The sequence below is a fragment of the Silurus meridionalis genome, chromosome 6 (assembly GCF_014805685.1).
Source record: "Silurus meridionalis isolate SWU-2019-XX chromosome 6, ASM1480568v1, whole genome shotgun sequence".
In the NCBI taxonomy this organism is placed as follows: Eukaryota; Metazoa; Chordata; class Actinopteri; order Siluriformes; family Siluridae; genus Silurus; species Silurus meridionalis.
The window spans coordinates 15,428,489-15,448,390 of record NC_060889.1 but is presented as its reverse complement, the minus strand read 5'-3'; the positions used below and the strand labels follow the sequence as shown (position 1 = coordinate 15,448,390).

The 19,902-nt window shown below is 40.0% G+C and overlaps 1 protein-coding gene and 1 pseudogene across 2 annotated transcripts; both read right to left on the bottom strand.

Annotated features, from left to right (window-relative positions):
• Positions 1-6,558: 6,558 nt before the first annotated feature.
• Positions 6,559-16,634, bottom strand: LOC124387064 (annotated as a pseudogene).
• LOC124387063 (histidine N-acetyltransferase-like) lies at positions 13,285-16,623 on the bottom strand. 2 transcript variants are annotated; one of them, XM_046851156.1, is made up of 4 exons: positions 16,546-16,623; positions 15,411-15,606; positions 15,054-15,278; positions 13,285-14,905 (listed from the first exon to the last, which is right to left on the bottom strand). In XM_046851156.1, the coding sequence occupies exons 1-4, from the start codon at positions 16,551-16,553 to the stop codon at positions 14,321-14,323; spliced, it is 1,014 nt and encodes a 337-aa protein (XP_046707112.1). In that variant the 5' UTR covers positions 16,554-16,623; the 3' UTR covers positions 13,285-14,320. The 2 variants fall into 2 exon arrangements, with proteins under 2 accessions (XP_046707112.1, XP_046707114.1); XM_046851158.1 differs by lacking the exon at positions 16,546-16,623 and having other exon boundaries at positions 15,497-15,561.
• Positions 16,635-19,902: the final 3,268 nt, after the last annotated feature.

The window sequence follows — 19,902 nt, the reverse complement described above, 5'->3', positions numbered from 1 at the left end:
GAATCTGTCCTGTGCTCATCAATCACCATCTGGTTTGGTGCAGCTACAAAACAGGACAAAAACAGACTGCAGAAAACAGTTAAAACAGCCGAAAAAAAATCATTGGTGCTCCCCTGCCCACTCTCTAGGACTTGTATCATACAAGAACCAAAAACCGGGCAGAAAATATCACTACTGACCCTTCGCACCCTGGACACAACATCTTTCAGCTACTCTCTTCTGGCAGGCGCTACAGAACTTTTTTCACCAAAACTGCCAGACACAGGAACAGTTTCTTTCCCCAAGCAATCAGCCTCATTAACAACTGATTCTAAGTACTGCACAGAACTGTCAGTCATCACATTATCTGTATATGTTTCAGACACTATGGGAGCTATATATTGTACAAAGTTCTAAAGTAAACTCTCTATCATACCTGACGCACAATACTGTCATTTGCACTACCATGCACTCTCACACTTTATGTACATTACTGATCTGTATCCCTGTTTATTACTCACACTGCCTATACTGTCTCACATTGTCTTGTCTGTTTTGTCATGTATAGTTTTTATTTATCTCTGTACTTTGAGTCACTAACAGCTTGTGTGTGTCAACACATTTGGCCAATAAACCTGATTCTGATTCTAATGGGTGGGTATGACCTTAAGGAGAGGAATGTGGAAGGACAGATGGTGGTAGATCTTGCTAAAAGGATAGAAATGGCAGTGGTGAACACTTATTTTAAGAAAAAGGAGGATCATAGGGTGACGTATACGAGTGGGGGAAGGTGCACACAGGTGGACTATGTTCTATGCAGGAGATGCAACCTAAAGGAGATTGGAGACTGTAAGGTGTTGGCGGGGGACAGTGTAGCTAGACAGCATCGGATGGTGGTCTGTAGGATAATTTGGGAGGTGACAAACAAGAGGAGGAGTGTGAGAACTGAAAGAAGAATAAGATGGTGGAAACTGAAGGAGGAAGACTGTAGAGTGAGATTTAGAGAAGAGGTCAGACAGGGGCTCGGTGGTGGTGAAGAGGTGCTGGATGATTGGGCAACTACTGCAGAAGTGAAAGGGAGGCAGCTGGAAAGGTAATTGGTGTAACATCTGGAAATAGAAAGTAGACAAAGAGACGTGGTGGTGGAACAAGGAAGTGCAGGAAAGCATAAGGAGAAAGTGGTTGGCAAAACAGAATTGGGATCAGCAGAGTGATGAGAAAAGTAGGCAGGAGTACAAGGAGATGCGGCAGCAGGTAAAGAACAATGTGGCGAAAGCCAAGGAAAAGACATATGAGAAGCTGTAGGAGAAGTTGGACACTAAGGAAGGAGAAGGGATTTGTACCGATTGGCCAGTCAGAGGGACCGAGCTGGGAAGGATTTGCTGCAAGTAAGAGCAATAAAGGATGGGGATGGAAATGTGTTGACTGGTGAGGAGAGTGTGTTGAGAAGATGTAGGGAGTATTTTGAACAGCTAATGAACGAGCAAAAAAAGAGAGAGAGAAGGTTGGAGATGGTAGTGCAGGAAGTGGAGAGGATTAGTAAGGAAGAATGGAGAGCAGCGATTAAGGGGATGAAGAGTGGGAAGTCAGTTGGACCAGTTGACAGACCAGTAGAAGCATGGAGATGCATAGGAGAGATGGCAGTGAAGTTTTTAACCAGGTTGTTCAACAAGATTTTGAAGGTGAGAGGATGCCTGAGTAATGGAGAAGATCTTTAAGAATAAGGGAGATGTGCAGACCTGCAGTAACTACAGGAGAATAAAGTTTATCAGTCACACCATGAAGTTAGGGGAAAGAGTAGTGGAAGCCAGGCTGATGGTATGGTTTTATGCCAAGGAAGAGCACCACGGACACATTATTTGCTTTGAGAATGTTGATAAAAAGGATAGAGATGGTCGGAAGGAGTTTCATTGTGTGTTTGTGGAGAAGGCGTACAACAGGGTGCCGAGAGAGGAATTGTGGTATTGTATGGGGAAGTCCGGTGTGTCAAAAAAGTATGTGAGGGTGGTGCAGGACATGTATAAGGACAGTGTGACAGCAGTGAAGTGTGCAGTAGAAATGGCAGACTGGTTCAAGGTGGAGGATGGACTGCATCAAGGATCGGCTCTGATCATCAGGAGTGATTTGCGATAGAAGGGTATCTGCAAGAGTGAAAGGGAAAGTTTATAGGACTGTGGTGAGACCTGCGATTTTGTATGGTTTAATCAGGACGGACAGGAATAGAAATTAATTTATTAGAGGGACAGAGCATGTAGGATGTTTTGCAATCAAGGTGAGGGAGGCGAGATTGAGAGAGTTTGGACATGTGCAGAGGAGGGACATGGGGTATATCGGTGGGAGAATGCTGAGGATGGATCTACCAAGAAGGAGGAAAAGAGGAAGGCCAAGGAGGCGGTTTATGGATGTGGTGAGGGAAGAAAAAGGCAGATGTAGAGGACAGGGGGGTATGGAGATGGATGATCCGCTGTGGCGACCCCTAACGTAAGAAGCTGAAAGAAGAGGAAGAAGAAAATTTGTGGCCTTCCATTTGTTCTTCCGACAAGAGGGCATGCTCCTCTAAGCCTTCTGGGTCCTTCTTGATGGTGCAATGTAGGGGACTTTCTGTCTCTTGACATTCTGGATGCACGGTTTCCATTCAGTGTATGTGCAACATTAGTGTATGGGTATTAGCGTATTCCAACCAATACACCTTGTCACCTTGTCACCTTGTTCATGTATTTCACATCTTGTCCATGAATCAATGTCCATTGTTTTGCCATTAAATCTGGAAAGGTGACTCACAACCCAACCAGGGTTCAGTGTATTGTTGCTCTGGGTTCACATACAGTATCCCTTTCTAGAATGTTCATTGCCATATCTGGAGAATACATAAACAACACTTCAATGGTTATTCCATCCAGCATGATTTTTAAAGCTCAATTAACTGTACAGTCTGTTATTTTTCCCTCAGTATCCCACTGTCTTTATTGTTCTCTGGATGAGGAGGAGCTTTGTCCAATACTTAAGGATGTGACTTCAGCACATGTATGTATGTGGCGAACTCTTACTAGCTTTGTGTTTTCTGTTATGTACCTTTATGATGTTAAATGTAGCACAAGGGTTCTGGAGGAATATTGGCTCATTTCGCCGTGTACTGTGTCAGCTACAGTGAGGAAAATAAGTATTTGAACACCCTGCTATTTTGCAAGTTCTTTCACTTAGAAATCATGGAGGGGTCAGAAATTGTCACTGTAGGTGCATGTCCACTGTGAGAGACATAATCTAAAAAAAAATCCAGAAATCACAATGTATAATTTTTTAACTATTTATTTGTATGATACAGCTGCAAAAAAGTATTTGAACACCTGAGAAAGTCAATGTTAATATTTGGTACAGTAGCCTTTGTTTGCAATTACAGAGGTCAAACGTTTCCTGTAGTTTTTCACCAGGTTTGCACACACTGCAGGAGGGATTTTGGCCCACTCCTCCACACATAAGGTTTCTGGCCTGTTGCTGAGAAACACAGAGTTTGAGCTCCCTCCAAAGATTCTCTATTGGGTTTAGGTCTGGAGACTGGCTAGGCCACGCCAGAACCTTGATATGCTTCTTACAAAGCCACTCCTTGGTTATCGTGGCTGTGTGCTTCGGGTCATTGTCATGTTGGAAGACCCAGCCTCGACCCATCTTCAATGCCCTAACTGAGGGAAGGAGGTTGTTCCCCAAAATCTCGCAATGCATGGCCCCGGTCATCCTCTCCTTAATACAGTGCAGTCGCCCTGTCCCATGTGCAGAAAACACCCCCAAAGCATGTTGCTACCACCCCATGCTTCACAGTAGGGATGGTGTTCTTGGATGGTACTCATCATTCTTCTTCCTCCAAACACGTTTAGTGGATTTATGACCCAAAAGTTCTATTTTGGTCTCATCTGACCACATGACTTTCTCTTATGACTCCTCTGGATCATCCAAATGGTCATTGGCAAACTTAAGACGTGCCTGGACATGTGCTGGTTTAAGCAGGGGAACCTTCCGTGCCATGCATGATTTCAAACCATGACGTCTTAGTGTATTACCAACAGTAACCTTGGAAACGGTGGTCCCAGCTCTTTTCAGGTCATTGACCAGCTCCTCCTGTGTAGTTCTGGGCTGATTTCTCACCTTCCTTAGGATCATTGAGACCCCACGAGGTGAGATCTTGCATGGAGCCCTAGTCCGAGGGAGATTGACAGTCATGTTTAGCTTCTTCCATTTTCTAATGATTGCTTCAACAGTGGACCTTTTTTCACCAAGCTGCTTGGCAATTTCCCTGTAGCCCTTTCCAGCCTTGTGGAGGTGTACAATTTTGTCTTTAGTGTCTTTGGACAGCTCTTTGGTCTTGGCCATGTTAGTAGTTGGAGTCTTACTGATTGAATGGGGTGGACAGGTGTCTTAATGCAGCTAACGACCTCAAACAGGTGCATCTAATTTAGGATAATAAATGTACTGGAGGTGGATATTTTACAGGCAGACTAACAGGTCTTTGAGGGTCAGCATTCTAGCTGTTAGACAGGTGTTCAAATACTTATTTGCATCTGTATCATACAAATAAATAGTTTAAAAATCATATATTGTGATTTCTGGATTTTTTTTTAGATTATGTCTCTCACAGTGGACATGCACCTACGATGACATTTTCAGACCCCTCCATGATTTCTAAGTGGGAGAACTTGCAAAATAGCAGGGTGTTTAAATACTTATTTTCCTCACTGTATATATGGTTGAAATGACAATAAAAGCTTCTTGGCTTGAATTGACTTAACTAACAAGACTGTTTAAAACGTATCAAATCCCCAGTCTGGATGGAGGGGTTCCCAGCACTGCTCATATCTCATTGTTCCTCGAGGACTGGTAGTCCCTAAATATATTTTTTAAAGTGCCTTGTCTTGCTTCAAACAGTGGTCCTGCACACAAGTAACTTTGTTATGCTTATGATATTTATTTAAGGTTCCATGTACCTTTATTTTTCCCATCCTCCAGAAATTACTCTCAATCTGTTATGCAGAATATATTTCCACTGTCCTTAGGGTGCATGCTTTTTTGTAGGGTGGTGTCCAGCTGTGCCCTTCATGCAGCTCTGAATGTGCTGTCCCTTTCTCTCCTCGTCCTTTTGTGTTTGTTTCTCTTCCTTATTATTCCATTTGTTCTTCTTTTCTTTCAATTTGTTCTCCTGTTCTTCTTTTAACTCTTCTCTTATTCTCTCTCTTTGTCTTCTCTTTATTTTCTAGCCCTTTCCTCTCTATATCTCCTCATCAACTACTCTGTCTCAAACTATTACATTATTGTCTTCTTCCCTTCTACATCAATCAGTCCCTTTTTTTACTCTTTTCTTTTGGTCCCACTAACCGGTTTTAACTATATTAACTCACAATGTGGTGTATCAAATGTTTTGTCATTAGGCTATTACAAATCCCCATTTGTTTTACTTTTTCAGTGTGTTTTATGCTTTCCATCTGAATTCATTTCCATGCATTTTCAACAAACACAGACACAACACACTCTGGATCCAACCCTGTACTAAGTATCTCTAGTTATGTAACATAACTCACCAGCCTGAGCTTGGGATTTACTTCCCTACCATAACAAACCTATCTTCCCCTATAGTGGTATCTAGGACTGGCCTCTACACACCTGTTTCTATGCAGTTCTGCTCACCCATGAAGTTCCAGTGCATGTAAGTAGCAGCATCACAGGATTTTTTTCTCAACTCCCAGGCAGCAGATATCTAACAAATACGAAACAGCGGTATATTGACAAAACAGGTTTCTGCTCACCTAAATCTGATAATTCTGGTTCTCTGCCACCTGTGAGATGCAGCGGTTCACAGCAGAGGATCAGCTGTCTGGCCTCGTCAGGTCCCATCTGGAGTGACATTATGTGATAGCTAAAATTGCCACATCAATAAAGTGGGTCTTCTAAAACTAGTTTTCTAAAACTATACTTTTCTCTCTTTGCATATATTAATTTATCTAGTATTATCATAGGTTCTCTGTGACTACATGCATATTAGAAACTATGTATGTGTGTTATGAATAATTTTGAAAATTACATGCACAAGTGAATGTCATGGTGGTCCAGCGTGTTCCAGCACGGTGTTCAAACAGCCCAGAGACTCAGTTTGCCAACTGCTCATGCACATTCCTCTCATTCTTTCAAGTATTCGATCATTTGCAAGCTGACTTCTAATAAAACCGAATACATTTTACTACTGGCCAGACAAATTTGATTTTCTGGAGTCTTTGACTATTTTGAATAGTTTAAAACTATTTTACTGCTGTGGTTACAATAATGTGACCCTCAAAAATTCATCTTTATATTACTGCATTTACGGAATGCCAACTGTACACATTCATAAATTGAACAATTCCTGAATCACATGATATTAAACTACCAAAAGTACCATATTATTATTATTATTATTATTATTATTATTATTATTATTATTTGTTTTGTGTTTAATAATGATGATAGTTGTTGTTGTTGGAAGTAAAATGTAAATTCACTTAGTATAATGAGTTAAATAAATTAAACTAAAGTGAAAAACAAAGATTTTTTAAATTCAAATAAACGTGATCGTCACCGATTATTTTTAATTAGTTGTTCTATACTACCACCAGGTGGGAGAAAATGCAAACTACAACAAACCATTACCTTTTTTTTAGGACTCAAGAATACGCAGTACAACGCATCAATAGGAACATTCACAGAACCAATTTGTGAATATCTAAGGAGAGATTATATTGATGGAATGAAATAAAATAGGCAATATGAAAAAGAACAATGATAGCCTAAATTGTTATGTAAATGTAACGTAATTGACATACTAAAATGTTGATACCTTTTTCCTATGACCAAAAGGACCTTTTGTACCACTAATAGAGCTCCTTATCTCAACATCATTACTATTTATGTCATTTCTATCTCCAAAAATAGTTGCTCCACGTAATACAAAAATTGTTTTACTCCATCAACTCCCTCACAAAACTGTCTAATGATTTTACAAAAGTTTTGAGGCATGTAAACATGAACCACAACTGTGCCATGAATCTCCTCCAATACATGCTCTAAATGTGCTATTAGTGCCTTCCTTGCTATGGACGCATCAGTCCCAAACATGTCTATGTTCAGTATCAAGGAACCTCCTTTAAATGGAATAGGATAGGGTGGTGTGTGAAAGCTCATAAACATTGGTTTATCTTCAACACAGTCAAAAATATAAGTCAGGTTTCACCTTTCAAGAATTTCCAGGTTGCTTTTCATTGGTTTTAGAGGCTGCCAGTTTTGGATGATGGCACCTCCTGGAAGCTGAAGTCTTAAAGAAAGTTCAGGGTCCAGAAGTATTGAATTAAGCTGATGGCTGTCCTTAAAAACAAATAGTCTTTCTTTGTTGTTAGACCCAGCTGACTTCTCTGTGCTTTCCAGTTTTGCTTTCAGGCCTGAGATAAATCCTGTAAAATTCTCTGTCTCACCATACAAAGACAGGATAGCCTGAGAGAGAGAGAGAGAGAGAGAGAGAGAGAGAGAGAGAGAGAGAGAGAGAGAGAGAGAGAGAGAGAGAGAGCATTAAATACAGCATGCTGCAAAAAAAAATAATAATAATTATTGAAAAAGAAATGATATCTAAAATGCTACAATTTACCCGGCAAGCCAGAACAATAAACTTGGAGAGTTTTTCAGGTCCTGGGTTGTCAGCTCTTGTAAATCGTTTTGTTGTAACACTTGGGTAAACCTGTTTAATGTAGTGATCAGTCACTCTCTGGATAACCCCAGCCACACCACGTCCTCTTTCACTAGGACACACCTTAATCCCTCCAGCACCACTGTTTGCCCTCCATCAACCACCAGTCCAGATTCCAGTGCCACCTACAGGCAAACAGGGACTGGCATGAGAATTCTAGCATGTAAAATAAAATTGGTTTGAAGATTTTTTGGTGCTTTGGTTGAGGGTAGAAACTTTCAACATATGACTGTATGTAGTTAAAAGACATTTCTGGGAAAACTGGAGTAGCTACTCTTTGGGGGACAATACATTTTACATTCAACTAGGATAATGTTAAATTTCAAACAGTTATTTGCTGAAACCATTATTACCAGCTTTTCATTCCTCCTGCCAATTATGACCACTCTGTCATGCTCAGACATCCAGTTGTGGTAGAAATGTGGAAGGTAGTCATTACCATGGTAGATGTTCTGTGATATCGCCATCACCTCATCATAGTCTTGGGGTCTGGCCAGCCAGAATGTTAGACCATCACATTCTCCTACAAACTGTGGCTTCATTGCTTCTCTGAAGATAAACATAATTTTTTCAGTGTTATAGACATCCAAGTGTGACTAATGTAAAAGCAAAACAATTTAACCAGTTAGATTATTTTTTGGCATGATTTGACTGTACTTCAGTGTTATTGATGGTAGTGTTGTTTTTTTTGGTACAGAGTTGGAGTAGAATTAATTAATTCCCAGGTTTTAGTACCAAAAGTGAACTTAAAATGCTTTCTTTTAAACATTGCTATTGGCTTTTTTTGAAGAATGTCAATATGTTTACTTTAAATGATGTTACCTTACCTTGACATGAATAATTTCCTTTAGATTACAGGCAGAAAAAAAAGTTCAAGTTGATAAAACTCACAACTGTTGCTACTAGAGGAGCTTCACCCTCTGTAATTATATGAGCAGTACTTATGCAAGTCATAACCCACTTGTTTTATTATTTTTGTTTGTTATGTAACTCTAGTTCCCTGAGAAAACACGAAGCTGTGTCGCAACGCTTTGGGAACGCTTCCACACTCTGAATCACGTGTGTAATTCAGCCAACGCAGAGATGCAACGTCACCAGCGGGGTACTTTAAATATTGTATATTATTTTAAGAAATGTCAGTGTTTTATGCTTTCCATCTGAATGCATTTTCATGCATTTTTCCAACAAACACAGACAAAACACACTCTGGGTCCAACCCTGTACTAAGTATCTCTAGTTATGTAACATAACTCACCAGTCTGAGCTTGGGATTTACTTCCCTACCATAACAGACCTATCTTCTCCTATAGTGGTATCTAGGACTGGCCTCTACACACCAAACAGAAGTTCTATAAAGTCCACGAAGTTCCAGTTCATGTTAGTAGCAGCATTACAGGATCTTTTCTATATCTTAACTCACTCGCCCAAGCATAAATGTACCACATGTATCACATCTGGACATGCTCCATTACATGTACAATACTGGTATTCCTTTCACACAAATCCACACTCACTCACAGGTTTTTCTTTCACTGGAGGTACAGTACCCTTAAGCTACATTAACTGCTTTCACTTATCCACTCAAACACAGGATCACTAATCCCCAAATTTCCAAGCATTTACCACCAGGGGTGCCTTTTTCTAGGACCAGATTCTTGTCTCTCAAACCTGGGCTACTATGTTCCCAAGCAGCAGATATCTAACATATACAAAACAGCAGTATTTTGACAAAACAGGTTTCTGCTTACCTTAATCTGATAATGCTGGCTCTCTGCCACCTGTGAGATGCAGAAGTTCACAGCAAAGGATCAGTTCTGTCTTGCCTCATCAGGTCCAATCTGGAGTGCCATTATGTCATAGCTAAAATTGGCACAACAATAAAGCTGGGTATTCTTTTTCAGAATTCTGTGCCAAGTTGCCGAAAAATATATTTCTTCTGAAAAATAAAACTAAGAAACCGTGAATGAGAAAAAAAAGCAAAATAGAGTTTATTGCAGTAAAACCACAATTAACCCAAGTGCATACTCATGAAATGTCAGAGGTGGTCTTAAGATTAATGCTGAAATAATCAGTATTTATACAAAATGTGAACAAGTGAATGTTCCAGCACGGTGTTCAAACTGCCCAGCAACTCAGTTTGCCAACTGCTCATGCACATTCCTCTTATTCTTTCAAGTATTCAGTCATTTGCAAGCTGACTTCTAATAAAGCCGAATACATTTTACTACTGGCCAGACAAATTTGGTGCAGGGATGAAACCCATTCATTTGCACATAATTTTCTGGAGTCTTTGACTATTTTGACAAAAACATATTGTGGATAAATCACCAAAAAGCTGATCTGGATCAAAACTATTTTACTGCTGTGGTAATTGATGTGCCCCTCAATAATTCATCTTTATATTACTGCATTTACGGAATGCCAACTTGCAGGAATAATGATATGGTAGATGAAGGTTCGTCCTGCTTGCTGATATCAGACCACACTTATGTATTACACCATAATTACAAGGATACAACTCTGTTTGTACCAAAATGTTGTTACTAAATGCTCAGTTTAGTATTGGAATGGGCAAAATAAATTACCATAGTAGCTGTAACTAGCTTGAAATAGCTTGAACAATGGAAATATTATAATCAGCAATTGTCAGAACAAATACTGCATCACAGTGGTCAAAGAGAACAGTAAAACATAAAAAATAAACCAAAACCTTAGCGTGCACTAATACTGAGTAATAGCAATCCTGAGTTGCTGATGTCAAGAGAAAACACAATAAAGCATCCCACATTAACTGTTCACAATTTACAATTTTCGGTTATTGTCTTTTTTCCAAAAAATATTTATTAATTTTTTCAGTTTGTTCCTTAACAAAAATAAATCCGAAAGTGTACACATTCATAAATTGAACAATTCCTAAATCACATGATATTAAACTACCAAAAGTTGCTTATGACAGATTGTAATCCACTTGGGTTGTTATTATTATTATTATTATTATTATTATTATTATTAGTAGTAGTAGTAGTAGTAGTAGTAGTAGTAGTAGTAGTAGTATCCCTGGTGATCTAGTGGTTAGGATGCCCGGGTTCGATCCCCGGTCAGGGAACCAACCGCAGCCACTCTTAGTGCCGGTGTTGTGCCTAATTCAACCCCCCGGTCTGAAATCAACCCCCCCTTCGCGTGCAGGCGGACAGTACCGTCGTATTTCCTGTAGATGGCACTAAAAACACGGAAGGCAAGCTGAATGTAAACCCCCTGCCTGAATTCTACCCCCCCCCCCCTCTATTTCTTTTTCCTTCATACTCAGAGTTACCAAACTTGCTGTGATACACCTACACAAGTAATAATGTATGTGTAAAATATTACATTTAATCTAACAACATGGACAGCTGTATTATTTAGGGGGGTATTATTTAGGCAAGCTAAATGTAAACCCCCTGCTTGAAAGCTACCCCCACTCTATTTCTTTTTCCTCCATATGAAGATTTACCAAACTTGCTGTGATACAAATACACAAGTAATAATATTTAATGCACAAAGTTTTGTTCGATTTATACAGACAGCTCTATTTTTCAAAATGTCCAAAAATCTTGAGCTCATGCATGTAAAACTTACAAAACCATACAAAATAAAAATCCACTAATGGAAGAGGTGTATAAAAAGTGTTACTCCTTTATTTCTACTTTTGACAGGCATGACACAAAAAGTGCACTTGTGAGGTCGCCTGGATACATGATTGGTGGTACCACTGTTTGCAGCAGTCACAGGCAGTCTAAAATGTAGAGAAGACATAATTTTCTTCAAGTAAGACACTGTAACCAATAATTAAATTGTGATAGATAGTGAATAATCTTGCCCATAGAAAACAGTAAATACCCAGATATTATCACCACTTTTCTCCCCACAGACATAGCACAGTTGGCTCAGGTCATTTATATAACCAATTCAAGCGAGAAGATTATATGATTTGCATTGAATGTACAGTCAGTGAATGTACATTCAAAATGTACATTGCAAAAGAAAATATATCCTATTTCAACCAAACGTACAGGTAAATTTCTGCTTAACAAGCAGGTGGTCAAATGAGTTGGTGAGGATTATGGCAGATAGGTGTGGTGATTAAGAAGGATGTGCAGTTAATAACTAGGGAGGAAATGTAGAGTGTAGAAGAGGCAGGCATTCTTACTGCTGAATGGTGATCATGAACAGTTGTGCTCCTTTTTTTTAGAGGCTGCTATGATTTTTTCAGGATTCATTTAAGAATGTAAAAAAAAAACAGCAACATCTAAAATGGAAATCTTTTCTAAAATTATAAGTCTTTACAATCACTTTTGATTTGTTTAACACGTCCTTGCTGAAAAAAGTAGGCTATATTTTCAAAAACAAAAAAAATAAAAATTCAACACTGAACCAAACTTGTAGTGTATAAAAAAAAAAAAAAAGAAAAAAATCCCAGGAGGGGTTGTTTACACAACAGCGTTGCCGCAATTTGTTTGATGAAGGCATGCTATAAAAATGTACATACAGTACATGTTTGTTAACTGTCAGGAATCCACCTGCCACGCCCCCTTTGGCCCCCTTCGGCGTGGCAGGTGCTTTCTCGGCCGCTTTCTCTGAAGCTCCCGGCTTCAATCGCGCACATATGGTGCTCGTTTAGCACTCATCACCAGCTCCTATTTAAACTTCCACACTCTCACCGTCCGTTATTGTTGGTATATGTTGGTTCACGGCGGTCGTTGTTATCGCGCATGCGTATCCCGATGCGTGCCTTCCACGGCACTCTCTCAACGGCTGCTCTTTTCTTCCCGAAGCGCACCGCGGATTCCCCCCGATCCTGCCGGTGTTCATTCTATGCTTTTGCTGCTCATCCCAAGTTCCGCGCTGCGCTCCTACCAAGCGCCGCGCCGCGCTCCTACCAAGCGTGGCTTTCGCCTCCCGTTCACCGCATAACATTTAACAACAAAAGGCATAGGTGCACTAACTAACAGCAGAGATTCACCAGTATACAATACAACACCTGTAGACCTGTAAGGCTTGATTTTTCCGCCACTTTCGCGAGTTCTTCTGCGGCTGCACAGTGCCGATCGAGATAACTGACGTTAAATGGCAAATTTTTCCCCCCTTGTGCTCGAGATATTAGGGTTCGCGACATAAAAAAGTCAACATAACCGATAAAAAAATGCTTAGACAAAGCGAGAATTTAGCGGTTCCACTTCAAAAAACGTCGACTTAATAGGGTTGTCGAGTTAACCGAGGTCGAGATAAGTGGGTTCCACTGTATATACATATATAATCAGCACAACTGTTTCCACCATTGATAATAAATCAGAATATTAGAATGAATTCTAAAGGTTTGTGTGAAATAGAGGGGGGGAAGAATTCAGGCAGGGGGAATACATTCAGCTTGCCTAAATAATACCCCCCTAAATAATACAGCTGTCCATGTTGTTAGATTAAATGTAATATTTTACACATACATTATTACTTGTGTAGGTGTATCACAGCAAGTTTGGTAACTCTGAGTATGAAGGAAAAAGAAATAGAGAGGGGGTAGAATTCGGGCAGGGGGTTTACATTCAGCTTGCCTTCCGTGTTTTTGGTGCCATCTACAGGAAATACGACGGTACTGTCCGCCTGCACGCGAAGGGGGGGTTGATTTCAGACCGGGGGGTTGAATTAGGCACAACACCGGTCCCAAGCTCGGATAAATGGGGAGGGTTGCATCCAGCGTAAAAACGTGCTAAATCAAACGTGCGGAGGATCCGCTGTTGCGACCCCTAACGGGAGAAGCCGAAATAAAGTTTAGTAGTAGTCGTAGTATTACCAGGGGCGTAGCCATCATTTCAAAAGTGGGTGGGACGAAATGTCTAGTATTACCTGTTTTTTTTGTTTTTGTTTTTTCATTTAACCCTTGTGTCATTGACAGGTTTTATTTTTAATCATAATTTTTTTTTGCTTTATATGCTTTATGATTATATATGATTAGAAAACAAAAAGAAAGAAAGAAATACAACAGCTTGCCACTGGGACAGTACCCTTAAAAGGACATCTTTGTACCTTATACCTTATTTAATGTATAGTTGTACATTAAGGTACACATTGGTACTCTCAGGTAGTAATGTGTACCTTTTTGAGTATAAAGTACAAAGATGTCCTTATAATTACTAAGAGTATATTGTTTACATATTTCAAATTGTATTTTGTGTATGCACAGTACATGGCACACAGAAACGGATGCGTGTAAACACTCTCCATTTCTCTGCACTGTTGTCCCCAGGTACCTGAACTTCTCCACCTTCACCACTTTTCTCCCTGCAACTGCACCTGCAACACTCCACTGCCCTCCCTCTCATTCACACACATGTATTCTGTCTTACTCCTACTGATTTTTATTCCCCTTCTCTCCAGAACATACCTCCACCTCTCCAGGCAAAAAAAAACAAATAAACAATGATAGCCTAAACTGTTATGTAAATTTAACATAATTGATTTACTAAAATGTTGATACCTTCTCCTATGGCCAATAGGACCTAAATACAAATGGACCATAATACAGCTCTTCATCTCAACATCATTACTACTTGTCATTTACAGCATCATTTCTTTCTCCAAAAAGAGTTGCTCCCAGTAATCTAAATATTGTTTTACTCCATCAACTCCCTCACAAAACTGTTTAATGGCTTCCCAAAAGTTTTGAGGCATGTAAACATGAACCACAACCGTGCCATGAATCTCCTCCAATACCTGCTCTAAATGTGCTATTAGTGCCTTCCTTGCTATGGACACATCAGTCCCAAACATGTCTATGTTGAACCGCAAAGCACCACCTTTAAATGGAACAGGATATGGTGGTGTGTGAAAGCTCATAAACATTGGTTTATCTTCAACACAGTCAAAAATATAAGTCAGGTTTCGCCTTTCAAGAATTTCCAGGTTGCTTTTCATTGGTTTAAGAGGCTGCCAGTTTTGCATGATGGCACCTCCTGGAAGCTGAAGTCTCAAAGAAAGTTCAGGGTCCAGAAGTATTGACTTAAGCTGATGGCTGTCCTTAAGAACAAATAGTCTTTCTTTTTTATTAGACCCAGCTGACTTCTCTGTGCTTTCCAGTTTTGCTTTCAGGCCTGAGATAAATCCTGTAAAATTCTCTGTCTCACCATACAAAGACAGGATAGCCTGAGAGAGAGAGAGAGAGAGAGAGAGAGAGAGAGAGAGAGAGAGAGAGAGAGCATTAAATACAGCATGCTGCAAAAAAATAAAATAAAATAAAAATATACTGATAATTAAAAAAAAAAAAAAAGATATCTAAAATGCTATAATTTACCCGGCAAGCCAGAACAATAAACTTGGAGAGTTTTTCAGGTCCTGGGTTGTCACCTCTTGTAAATCGTTTTGTTGTAACACTTGGGTAAACCTGTTTAATGTAGTGATCAGTCACTCTCTGGATAACCCCAGCCACACCGCGTCCTCTTTCACTAGGACACACCCTTAATCCCTCCAGCACCACTGTTTGCCCTCCATCAACCACCAGTCCAGATTCCAGTGCCACCTACAGGCAAACAGGGACTGGCATGAGAATTCTAGCATGTAAAATAAAATTGGTTTGAAATTTTTATTGGTGCTTTGGTTGAAATTTTAAACTAGGATAATGTTAAATAAAATAAAAAAAAGAAAATCTTACCAGCTTTTCATTCCTCCTGCCAATTATGACCACTCTGTCACGCTCAGACATCCAGTTGTGGTAATGATGTGGAAGGTAGTCATTGCCATGGTAGATGTTCTGTGATATCGCCATCACCTCTTCGTAGTCTTGGGGTCTGGCCAGCCAGAATGTTAGACCATCACATTCTCCTACAAACTGTGGCTTCATTGCTTCTCTGAGGATGAACAAAATTTTTTATGTGTTATAGACATCCAAGTGTGACAAATCTAAAAGCAAGTGTCATCAAGTTATTAACACTAATCATCTTTATTTCATAATGAAACCTTTTTATCCTGATGGGAGTGGTCTCCTTCAAGATGCTGATGTTTGATTCACAGGGCACAGAAACAAACAAAGAATTGACTGTCCTGACTGATTTGAAAAAGTTAAATTTATATAAATTATGTGTTATGATTCCCACAGCTACCAGATATTGGTCCAATTAAAAAACGAATTTGGATTAATGTGTCTCAATCAACATCATTAAAATGTGTGAACCTTAAATCTTACTAAGTATTAAAATCTATTATTTAATTAGTATATTTTATATGCATCTTTTTTGTTTATTCTTCATCATTTACAACATTGTCCTGGTCAGGACTGCACTGTATCCAATACTTTATAAACAAAAATCTGTGACCAATTTTTACTTTTTTTTTCCTCCAAGACTCACATTAAGGTGTTTTGTTTTTGTTTTTGTTAGCCCTTGTCAAGAGGAAGAACACGGTGAATAAACACAATAGATTTTACAATGGGATTTTCCTACACACATCAGAATTTAAAAAGGATATAAATATTTTTTTCTGGGTTATTGAACAGGTGTATATAATACATAACACATGGCAACAATTAGAAAGCACTCGGAATTTGGAAAAATCCATCAAGGCCTAACCTGTGACACTAGTGCAATAAAAAAAATGCTGTAAGTTAATCACTGCTGCTTTGATACTGAACTCTTATTCTAAAGAAAATTTTTTGGGTACACAGTTGGAGTAGGATTAATTCATTTCCAGGTATTAGTACCAAAAGTGCACATAAAATGCTTTCTTTTAAACAGTGCTATTGGCATTTTTGAATAACATCAATATGTTTACTTTGAATTATGTTCCCTTACCTTGACATGAACAATTTCCTTTAGAATACAGGCAGAAAAAAAGTGCAAGTAGTTAAATCTCACAACTGTTGCTACAAGATGGACTTCACCCTCTGTAATGATATGAGCAGTACTCATGTAAGTCATAAACCACTTGTTTTATTATTTTGTGTTGCATAGTATTATTTTGCTCAGTCAAATGAAAATAATTTACCCCTAAGTAGAAACGTCTCTAGGTTACGTATGTAAGCCTAGTCCTGTGAGTGAATGAGAAGCTGTGTCGCAACGCTGTGGGAACACTTCCACGATCTGAATCACGTGTGTAATCCAGTCAATAGAGAGATGTGATGTCACCGGCGGGGTGATGTCACAACCAGGAAGCATAAAACATGCATGCGGTGGAGAGGACACTAGCTTCTGAAAGGAGAAGGAAGCATGGCAGGGATGCAAGGAGTGTGGCTTGGAGATGCAGTGTCTCGTTCTCTCAGGAAACTAGGGTTACATACGTAACGTTCTCTTTCAGGAACTTCAGCTTCGCAATGCTTAGGGAATGATACTCCAATCACGCCACACTGACCAATCCCTGCCTAGTGTGTGTGAGCACAGCCAGAGTGCAGGACAGAGGAGCCGGGAGTAACTCCAGCACTGGACCGACCTGGACAGTTAACTGGGTTTAACTGGTGGTGCTCGCACCATGCAGAGAACAGGCGCCATTTAGCATCATATGACCTCCTCCTCTCTGAATTGGAGGATTGTACCCCCATTGTACCAGCTGCAAGTAACTGTGCTCCCTCAGGGACCACAGCCACAGCCTCCATAACTCTGGCCGGGGTGAACCCAGGTGCCCCCTGTCTGGGAGAGAAGATTCCTCCTGGGAGGAATTTCCCAAGGAGGTTCCTCTAGGAGGGCCACCAAGTCCACGAACCATGGTCTGGCATGGGTGAGTGAGGGAAAAAGAGGGGACAGTGTGTTGTCTCTTGAGTCATAAACAAATTCACCTGTGGAGCCTCCATTTCCCAGGGGTTGGAGGGCTCAAGGCCCTTGCCTTAAAAGGGCATCTGCTCCCTGATTTAGGTACTCAGGGATGTAAGCATCCCTCAATAAGATAAGTCTTCCCTGGGACCACAGGAGGATCTGCCTTGCCAGCCTGTATAGGGGCAAGAACGCAGACCCCCCCGATGATTAATCTAAGAAACCACCAATGTGTTATTCACACAGAACAGCACATGGCAGTCTGGGAGGAAGTGTTTTAGAGCCAGAAATATGGCTAGCATCTCAAGGCAGTTTATGTGCCTAATGAGAGGGAGCCCACTCCGCCGACTTTGGGCAGAGCGGCAACTCATGACTGCACCTCAACCCGTGAGTGATGCATTACGCGATAACAAGGAGTTCCCAGAATGGGGCCTTGAGACAGGAACTGTCAATTTGGACTTGTCAATGACCTGACCAGCCTGACCCGCTGCCACGAGAGCCAAAGTTGTCCACCAGAGCCAAAGTTGAATGCAATGGCTTGGTAGGAAGAGCCGGGGCCTTAAGGGATGATGCTGCACTTGGGAAGAGATAGCCGGCCAGCATCTCTTCAACCCAAGGCATCGTCCCATAACTGCTCTCCTTCATTTCCACTACGTTCGCATACAGCAAGACATGTGGGGTGAAAAGGCGGATATGTGCATATCCCAGGATCTGGACACCTCAGTGTGCAGATCAGGGAAATTAGGCAGGCCCCGGCATGAAGGTAGCAATGTGGGATGCAGGAAGCGCTCATCTAGCTTACTGGGTGGGCGCTGCTTATCTGTCCAAGCTAATTCAAGCCTTGCCACACATGAGTCGAGGAGCTCCTCATACAGCACAGGCTGAGAGTAGTTCATTGGCTCGCTGGTCTCCATAATTTCCCTCTCCTAGGAGCGTGGCGCTGCTCCTGCTAGGGGAAGAAACCGTCAAATGGTGTGCTTTCGAAGCCAGGGAGCGAGCTCTAGACCCGGCAGGTGAGTTGGGAGAAAGGGGCTTGCCCATCAACCGGCACTCTGCCACGTCTGTTTGCGAACCCCATGACATTTGTCATCGCCTTGTGTCAGCAACATTGGGGCCAGAGCATGCTACACACGGAGACTCGCATACATTTCGTAGAGATAGAGCACTTCCTGAACAAACAGAATCTAGCGTCAGCTGGAGCTCCTAAAAGGGAACAAGTAGACAACCAGCACCAGAATGAATTAAAATGTATAAATGCATTAGATAAATAAAACAAGTTAAGCAAAACACAGTTTAAATCTGCATCAGAGCAATATCATAAGTATTAAATAAACAATGCACAGACTTAAATGTCTGTGGTGAAGTGTTACAGGTTAACATGCTCTCTGCCCTTTCAAACCTAGCAAAATGTCCATTTGCTCATTGTGTTACTTTGTGCTAGTGCTGAGGACTTAAATTTATGTTAATGCTAGTCAGAAACAGGTAAAAAAAAAAAATAATAATTGTATGTCACAGAGCTGCTATTTCAAAGGCAGAGCCAATTGTAAACAAGCAACATTTAAATAAATTCCCTTTTAGTTCTATGCAAATTAGTTACGATAAAGTAAGGAAGAAGAAAAAAACAAACAGAACAGGGTGTTATGTGGTGAAGTGGTTAGAATGCTGTCACACAGCAAAGTTTACTGTTTGGACTTATTACTCTGTTTGTTTTCACCATGTCCATGTTTTCTCTTGTGGGATTTTGGTGCATTTTCAGAACCTACATTTTAATTTTAAGGAGAATAATTTTAGAATACTGTACTTCACGATGAATTAAATGTACATGGTCTTTCTGCGGTAAAATACATTTATTTCGAGATTTTACTTAGCTGGCATAAAAAGATTTCATCATTTGTTAATGTCTACACCTGCATTGTCATAACGTGTGCTACAGAGGCTTAAATACACCTGTTACCTCAAAGAAAATGGTTATTAAATCACTTAATTTTGTGTAATAAAGCTGATTTTAAGTTGTGTGCATGGTATTGTGTTCCATTTGTTGTAAATACTACACTACTACACTATACTACACTATTTTATCTCATTTCAAATGTAAAGTGTATAAAAATATTAAATGTGTGTCTTAAGTCTACATTTGATTTTAATGGAGATGAGAATCAGTTTCTTTTGCATACGTATTAAAATTTTCACAAATATTTTTTATAACATAATTATATTAATGTTTACTTGAACTACAAGATGGCTAAAGATTTATTTACTTTGCTTTTTTTTTACACCTTACTTTTACATGAACAAAGTCCACCTATTCATGGATTAAAAAAGTTCATTTGGGCCCATTTGTGATTTACATATGGACTTCACTCTTTGGCATTTGTACAGATTGTGAATTTGGAATAGAATCATGTA

Coding starts and splice junctions, on each gene's coding strand:
- LOC124387063 (XM_046851156.1), bottom strand. Junction 15,279..15,410: donor GCAGGAGGAATGAAAAGCTG/GTAAGATTTTCT, acceptor GTTTGCCTGTAG/GTGGCACTGGAATCTGGACT. Junction 14,906..15,053: donor TTATTGTTCTGGCTTGCCGG/GTAAATTATAGC, acceptor TCTCTCTCTCAG/GCTATCCTGTCTTTGTATGG.